The sequence below is a fragment of the Echinops telfairi genome, unplaced genomic scaffold, assembly GCF_000313985.2.
Source record: "Echinops telfairi isolate 266 unplaced genomic scaffold, ASM31398v2 ScPeMD7_7468;HRSCAF=8506_0, whole genome shotgun sequence".
Classification (NCBI taxonomy): domain Eukaryota; kingdom Metazoa; phylum Chordata; class Mammalia; order Afrosoricida; family Tenrecidae; genus Echinops; species Echinops telfairi.
In genome coordinates, this window is record NW_022111369.1 from 81,551,600 (window position 1) to 81,559,918 (window position 8,319).

Sequence of the window (8,319 nt, forward strand, 5' to 3'; positions counted from 1 at the left end):
GGAAACAAAAATACCTTATAGCCATTATCCTGCTTTGGATTGTGAGACGCGGTTATCATGATCCCAGCGCAAAGGCTCAGGTGGGACACGGCGTACGGCTGGAACGAAGGGTGGGACAGGAACAACATCAGGAGGCCTTCCGTCACCGCTGTCCTACCTACCTTGTTACATCGACTGTTCCTTTCTCGGCTGCAGCTGACGATCTTACTGGGGTTTGGGCGAGAGCTTATATAGAGTGCATTCCTTTCCCATTCCAATCATTAGTTACACGCTTTTTACAACACCCTCAAGGTACAGCCTCTTCTCCCTTCCTCCCCGGCCTCCCATTTCCATCACACACACACACACACACACACACACACACACACACACACACACACACACACACCTCTGGAGGGCTATTGCTTGGCTGAAAGGTGAAGCCTGTTGGTGGGGTTCGCTCTACACCAGTGGTTCTCATCCTTCCTCATGCCCTGACCCTTTTGTACAGTTCCTCATGTGGTGGTGACCCCCCAACCATAACATTATTTTCGTTGCTACTTCATCACTGTCATTTTGCTACTGTTAGGAATCAGGCGACCCCTGTGAAAGGGTAGTTCGACCCCCAGAGGGGTCTCGACCCACAGGTTCAGAACCGCTGCGAGTGATAAAGCATTGCCTTTGTGGATTATACTCATTAATATATTAATTGGTGTCATTGGGGTATACCAACTAACCCAGATGTCCCCCCAAGAACCTCAGACATGCTCTCAGCCCTCAGATGTAGTGCCCCAGTCCCTCAAGGTATCTGGTTTGGGCTGACAAGCTGGTATAACTTTGTCTCCAGTATACTCCGTCGTCTACTTTGGTGGCTCTGGGAAACACAAAGCCTGTCTACACTTCCGCAGCCCTTTCTTCTAAGCCTCCTGCTGGTAACACACATTTACAGATTCATTGTAGTTCCTCCACCTGCCCACCCTTCCCCAAGAAAACCGTTAAAAAACAAGCTTTCCCTCACTGACTATCTCCCTCCCTACTTTCAGTCTTCTTGGAGCCCCTGGGTGGTGCCAACAGTTATCAGGCTGGGCCACTGACCTAGAGGTTGGAGTTCTGACTCCCCCTAGAGGCGCCTGGGAAGAAGGACTTGGCTGATCTACTTCAGAAACCTCGGCCAGGGAAAACCCATCGCGGTGCTCCGCCACCGGAGGGCACCATCAGTCAGGGCTGACTCAGCCTCAACGGGTGTATGTCTACCTCCATCCCGTCTTTACAAAATAGACAGAAACTGGGTATCCCCCAGCCCACCAAGGGTGCATATTAGATTTTCTACATGCAGCAAAACTGAGATCTTAAACATCTGTTCCCCTGCATCCCACCACGAAGAATCCCTGCAATCATTTGTCCCCTTGGGGGAATGTCCCGTCTCTCAGGTCTGTTGAGCTGAAAGCACAGGGGGGATTGCTCCGTGGTGTGATTACATGATCCCCAGAAACCACAGGGGAGGTGCCACCCTATCCTAGGAAGGTCGCTCTATGTTGGCATCAACTTGGACGGTGAGATTCATGTCTGATAAGACAAAATAACTGCCGATCTACCTACAGAACACAAGTAGGGAGCTCGAAGAAGCTACACCAAGTAATGAAACTTGGGTCCCAGGTGGCTCTGGCCGAGTGGTCTACCTCCTGATCACCCATCTGGAAGGGGCTGCAGCGTCACTGCGCTGTAGACAGCCAATGCCAAACTGCCCACGCGGACCTGCCCTGTCTCCTTTCTGTCCCCAGTCACATAACTGCCTCTGCATCATAGTTTGGGGTTATTTCCTAAAATTACGGCTTCTCATCCTCTAGCCCTGTTCTGGAAAGTTCCGTCTACTTAAAACAGCATCCGTCACAGTCCCTCCCGTTGTTTTGTGGAGACGCTGCGACTTGGAGAATCTGATTTCAACACATTGCGATAAGACAATGTCAAGCACGCTTCCTGTGCTGGATGTGACTAAGACTCGGATGCTAGATGGGTACAAAAAGTGGTTGCACCCGTGTGTCAAAAGTATCGCTACCACAGTGCTGTGTTGATTTTGGATTTGGATGCAAGCGGTCTCCTAAGGTGCTAAGGGGGGGGGGGCACAATAAACCAAATCTTAAAACAAGCAACTAATACATCCAGGGTCTTTGAGTTATTTCGACTCGCCGTGACCCCATAGGACAGAGGTGAACTGCCCCATGGGGTTTGCAAGGCTGCGATCTTTATGGAAGCGGCCGTTCACACCGTTCTCCCCAGGCGCAGCTGGGGGAGCCCGATTGCCAGTCTTGCAGTTAGCAGCTAGGCGCTCCAACACTGTGCCACCTGGGTTCCTGCCCGCTGCTGTTGCTCCGCCTCACAGAGACCCAATGGACAACAGAGCGGAACACTGCCTGGTCCGACACCACCCTCACAATTACTGCGATGTTGAGCTCACTCGCAGCCACCCTGTTTCATTAGCTTGCTCAAACACCTCTAGAATGCAAGCCTAAGGGGGATGGCGGGGGCAGGGGGGATTGCACTACAAGTTTTCCCCCCTGATAAACCAACAGCTAGTGAAATCTTCCTATGGCATGCAAGAAAAACGCGAAGAGACTCTTCTGTCCTTCAAACACCCGGATCTCAACAGCCCGATAAAACTCAAGAGCCTCACCATTCAGACTCACAGGGACCCTACAGGACAGGGCTGCCGCTGTGGGTTTCTGAGACTCTAACTCGCTACACAGTGACATTCAACCACCACCCTCCGGCTGATAGGAAAACAGAAAAGGAAATGGTTACTCACCACGAAGGGTGTTGGAGTGATGCTGGAAAAGAGGTACACAGGTATCCCCTGACTGACAAACGTGGTTGCAGCAAGCTGGGCAAACCTAGAAGAGCAGGGTGATGGGGGAGATCAGGACCACAGGTATCTCATCCCACCTCTTTATTTTAGAAGAGACAAAGGCCCAGAGAGCCAGGTGACTGTGGGTCCTGTGTCCCACAGCGGAACCAAGCATCTACCGGAAGTCTCTGACACTCCACCTCGCTCAGAGCTTCTTGGCCAGACCAGTTTTGCCCCCAATCAACATCTGCAATGTCTACAGAACCCCAAACCAAACCCGCTGTCATTCGGCGGACTCCAGCTCACAGTAAGTAACCCACCCTATCTAGGGTTTCCAAGACAGAACCGAATAAGCAGATACCCACAGCTCCTCTTTTGGATTACTAAAAAGTCACCTTCTTCACATTTTTGAGCCTGTCACACTGAAGCCCAGCAACAACCTTAGACTGCATCCCCACGTTCAATCTGAGGCTGAGGTCACCAGTCCTTTGCCCTGGCTGAACGCCCTTCCTCACAGCCACACAGGTGTGCCATTGGTGCGTCTGACGTTACAAGCAAATATGCAAAGACCGCTGTCATGCGCCACAGGTTCACTGTCAACTCACAGCGGCCCTCAAACACGGAGAACGGCCCCAACAGGGTCTCCTGGGCTGTCATCTTCCTAGGAAGAAGGGCCTGGTGATCTGCTTCCAGAGCATCAGCATGGAGAGAACATCTACGGACTGCAACGCCACCTGGACACAGGTGAGCGTGGGCTGTCACGAGGAAGAACCGGCCTGGTGACCAAAAAAAAAAAAAATTGGCTTTGCGGTGTAACAGCAAAGCTGAATAGCAGCCGAGACCATGCGAGGCCCACAGAGCTAAGATACTAGCTGGCAGCTCTGGTGGTGGAGTGGGCTACACATCCGGCTACTAACCGCAAAGTCCGCAGTTCGAAACCACCAGTAGCTCCTTGGGAGAAAGACAAGGCTTTCTACTCCCATAAAGAAGTACAATCTTGGAAACCCACTAGGGCAGTTCTACTCTGTCAAATCAGGTCAATATGAGTAAAAATCGGTTAGACAGAAGAGGGCTTGATTCGGGTTTGGGGGCCTTTAGAAAAGAAAGGTACTGACCCCTGGAGCTAAATTACACTCCTCCTTATTTCATGATCCTGGGGCATGGTGTACTTTACAGGCTGTTGTGAGGATTAAATAAATGGACAGGCTCAGGGCTGGGACCACACTCGGATGACGACTGCTACCACGATGAGGGCGTGAGGTTTCGTCACCACCACCACCCTCAGACCACAGGACAGAGGCCTGCTGGCTTGGGACTATTACAAGAACATGGTTTGGGACAGGCAGCCCAGCCTGGGGAGGGGACTCAGCCAGCTTCTGAGGGCAGAATACTGACAATCATAATACGTACAAAGAAGAAAGTGAGCAGGAAAAGTAATGCTGCCTCTGGAAACCTTTCTTTCATGGAGATAGTCATTGAATTCTAAATAAAAATGATGAGGACCTTAATCCAAAGGTCAAACCAGAATTTTTTAAAAAACTGGCCAACCAGTACTACACTTGTTTTCTAATGCAGCTGTGCAGCTAATGCACAGTTTTTCAAGATTTAAAATCAAGTTCTTGAAAATCACTCACACACACACACACACACACACACACACACACGCGCGCGCGCGCGCACAACCCCCACTTCCTCCAACAGTGTGAATACCTCTTACTGCTGCCTCCACTTGGCGGGTGGGCCCGAGCATCGTAGCTGATCACGACGCCCCTCTGCTTCAGGTGTCTGACGTGCTGCTCCAGGTATCTGCAAAATCCCTAAGAACACCCATCCATTACAGAAGCCGAGACACAGTGTCTGTCAGTGGGGCCCGCCCCGGGAGAGGCAATGATATTAAAAGCACGAGGTCCAGCCAATTGTTTGTGAGAACAGTCAGGTGCTACTTGGCAACATACACCAAAGCATGGCTGCTACTTTCCTGAATGATGAGATGAAAGATGTTTCAGTGCATGTAGTAGTAGGTGCTGTTGTTTTTTTCACGTTTTTAAGCACAGAAAGGTATTCGATATATGTCAACAAACACATTTGACAACCATTGGATCTGAACAGTTCTCACCCCTTCTGACCTCTGTAAAAAACCGGTCTTAAAGGCAGGTTTAGGAAGAGGCACTCACTCGCTCATCACTGATATGTCTACATATGATACAGTGCTCCCGAGACGGGTTAGGGATGAGGCTGGCGTCTTCCACCCCCCACATTCAAATTCAGGTGATTCTGAGAACTTTCCCCCCTCTAACACATACAGGCTCAATCCCATCCTGTATCCACTGACCCTTTAAACTGGGGGCATACTATAAAAGTCTGTCATTTTCCATGTCTTTCTTCTCTGGAAAAATGATGTTTTCCTCCCCTGGAAGAATAACGTTTTGGTTCCACTCCCTGATCTGTAGCATTCACGTTGGGCCAGCTCAGACTGAATGGAGGAGGAGACCAGACACCTGAGACTTTGTGTTAACCAAGAGCACATTGGCTGGGAACTGAGCCCAGAAAGCTCTCCCACGGAAGACAAGAACCCCACGACGGGACCACCACAGTCGTCGTTGTAAGGACTAAACCAGGTAAAACATGCCAAGGGCCAAGCACTAAGAACCCCCAGTGAGCACTATGAATGAGGTCCGTGTTAGGGACACGACTCTCACTGTTGCCTTCCTTCCGAGCCCACATTCCTTCCATCAGATGAGTTCTAAAACCTCTGTCTCAGGACAGGAAAGGCATTTATTTGGGGTGTTTCTGCCAGGTTGGCAATGTTATGAGGTCCCAGAAATGCGATGCCTTTTGTACGATTTTGACCATGAACTGATCTAAACTTCTTGTGTTTGTTTTAATGTTGTTTTCCAGCATGGCCCTGAAGAGGTCAGTCAGTCTAATAACTTGGCACAGCCAATGAGAAAAGAAACACCATGCTGAACTTGGGGTGATGGCCACTGCCTAGAAATGGTAGAACACACAGCCAAGCACACAGTTAATTGAGCTTCATGGGTGCAGAAACGTCGCGGGAACCTGAAGAGGAACATGCAGAGATCTCTGAATGCTGTGAGGTTAGGTTATTGGTGAGTGTCACACAAGAGACTCTAGGTGGCTCAGCACAAATGGTGTTCCAGGCTACACAGAAGGAAGTCTTTAAGCACCACTCAAGACACAAACCATGGGTGGACCCACACCCGTTCACAATCCACCTGTGCCAACTCCCAGGCACCCAACAGGGCACAGCAGAAGGGTTCCATCCGGTGTCCCAGGCTGTGAGACTTACAGAGTCGGACTGAGACATCTTTCTCCTGTGGGGCAGCTGATGGATTTAAATTGCCAGCCTTCTGGTTAACAGTCACATACTTAAGCACTGTGCCACTGGGGCCCAGACAAATACAAACTTGGCTTAAAGCAAGGGAAGCAAACTGTGTGGACACCCCCCACCCCAGAAGAATGCACTTCAGAGGACAGCACTGAAGCTACAGCTCAGGGAGAGAGGCACATCTGATCAGAGCAGACAGGAACAAACGAAGATGTCAGGAGAGAGTGGAACATATCCTGGCCCACCAAGCCCCGAGGATGATATTCCTGCTCAGAGCAGCCAATGCACAGAGAGGACTATAGTGCTGGCCCCACCATCAGAAAAGATATCCCTCATGGACCCATAGTGCTACAAGGGACAACACTGGAGGCACACTGCGGGCATTGTGCCCCATCTGACCCAACCACACCGGAGCGAAATGCTAAGTGTCCAACAGAGCAGCAAGGGGAGCAAAGCAATGAAGTACCTAGGGAATACCAAACATAGACTGTGGGACCAGGGCATGGTACCCCATCAGACTTGACCAGAAAACACTCCTAAAGGTCAACAAACAGACCTAGAACTATTTATAGGCCTTTCTCTTTTTTTGTCTATGTTTTTTGTTGTTGTTGTTTTGTTTTACACGGTCTTGTTTTTGTGCTTATGGTCTCTGCATGTCTATCTAGATAAGATAGGCAGGATAAACAAGCCGGAGGAGAAAACAATGGGACTGATGGTTTTGGGGGGACACGGGAGACGGGGAGATGGGGGAAAGGAAGTGGGTGTTAATAAACCCAGGGACAAGGGAACAACAAGTGATCTAAAATCGATGGTCAAGGAGGGCGTAGGATGCCTGGTTGGGCTTGATCAAGGGCAATGTAACTGAGAGGAATTACTGAAACCCGAATGGAGGCCGAACATGATAGTGGGACAAGAGGACAGGAAAAGGAAATAGAGGAAAAAACTAGGAGGCAAAGGACATTTATAGAGGTCTAAATAAAGGGATGTACATATGTAAATATATAAAATGATAGAGAAATAGATCTATATACATATATTTATGTTAAGTATTAAGGTAGCAGACAAACATTGGACCTCTACTCAAGTAATCCCTCAATGCAAGAACACTTTGTTCTAATAACCTGGCATTCCATGATGCTCACCTTCCTGATACAACCACTGAAGACAAAGCAGGTGAATAAGCAAATGTGGTGAAGAAAGCTGATGGTGGCTGGCTATCAAAAGATTTAGCGTCTGGGGTCTTAAAGGCTTGAAGATAAACAAGCAGCCATCTAGCTCAGAAGCCCACATGGAAGCAGCACACCAGCCTGTGTGATCATGAGGTGTCGATAGGATCAGTTGTCAGGCATCAAAGACCCAGAACAAAAAATCATATCCATGTGAATGAGAAGGCGTGTGGAGTGGAGACCCAAAGCCCATTTGTAGACAATTGGACATCCCCTTACAGAGGGGTCACAAGGAAGAGACAAGCCAGTCAGTGTGCATTATAGCACCGATGAAATATACAACTTCCCTCTAGTTCTTGAATGCTTCCTCCCCCCCACTATCATGAGCCCAATTCTACCTTACAAATCTCGCTAGACCAGAGCATATACACGGGTACAGATTAGAGCTGGAAACACAAGGAATCCAGAACAGATAAACCCCTCAGGACCAATAATGAGAGTAGCAATACCAGGAGGGTAAGGGTAAGGTGGGGTAGAAATGAGGAACCAATCACAATGATGTACATATAACCCCCTCCCTGAAGGACGGACAACAGAAAAGTGGGTGAGGGGAGACATCGGTCAGTGTAAGACATGAAAAAACAATCGTAACTTATAAATTATCAAGGATTCATAAGGAGGGAGGGGAGAGGAGGAAGGAAAAAAACGAGGAGCTGATACCAAGGGCTCAAGGAGAAAGAAACTGTTTTGAAAATGATGATGGCAACAAATGTACAAATGTGCTTGACACAATGGATGTACGTATGGATTGTGGTAAGAGATGTAATAGCCCCCATTAAAATGATTTTAAAAAACCCAATATAAAATGCATCTTTCAATGGAAATGGATGACAGTATCCATAACATCATAGTAAGTAATATGAGAGGTGTTTAACATTTAAAAGTTTGTACATTAATTTAATTTTTCCCCTAACAACCTTCTA

The 8,319-nt window shown here is 48.8% G+C and overlaps 1 protein-coding gene across 1 annotated transcript in view; it reads right to left on the minus strand.

Annotated features, from left to right (window-relative positions):
• The window catches only part of PGM2 (phosphoglucomutase 2), a gene marked incomplete at its 5' end in the record, with an annotated part of 29,433 nt that overhangs the window by 16,595 nt on the left and 4,519 nt on the right, over positions 1–8,319 (minus strand). Inside the window, 3 exons of the mRNA XM_004706349.3 lie at positions 15–98; positions 2,783–2,867; positions 4,532–4,638. Of these exons, the coding sequence (XP_004706406.3) occupies positions 15–98; positions 2,783–2,867; positions 4,532–4,638 (276 nt within the window). The remainder of the gene's footprint in view (positions 1–14; positions 99–2,782; positions 2,868–4,531; positions 4,639–8,319) is intronic.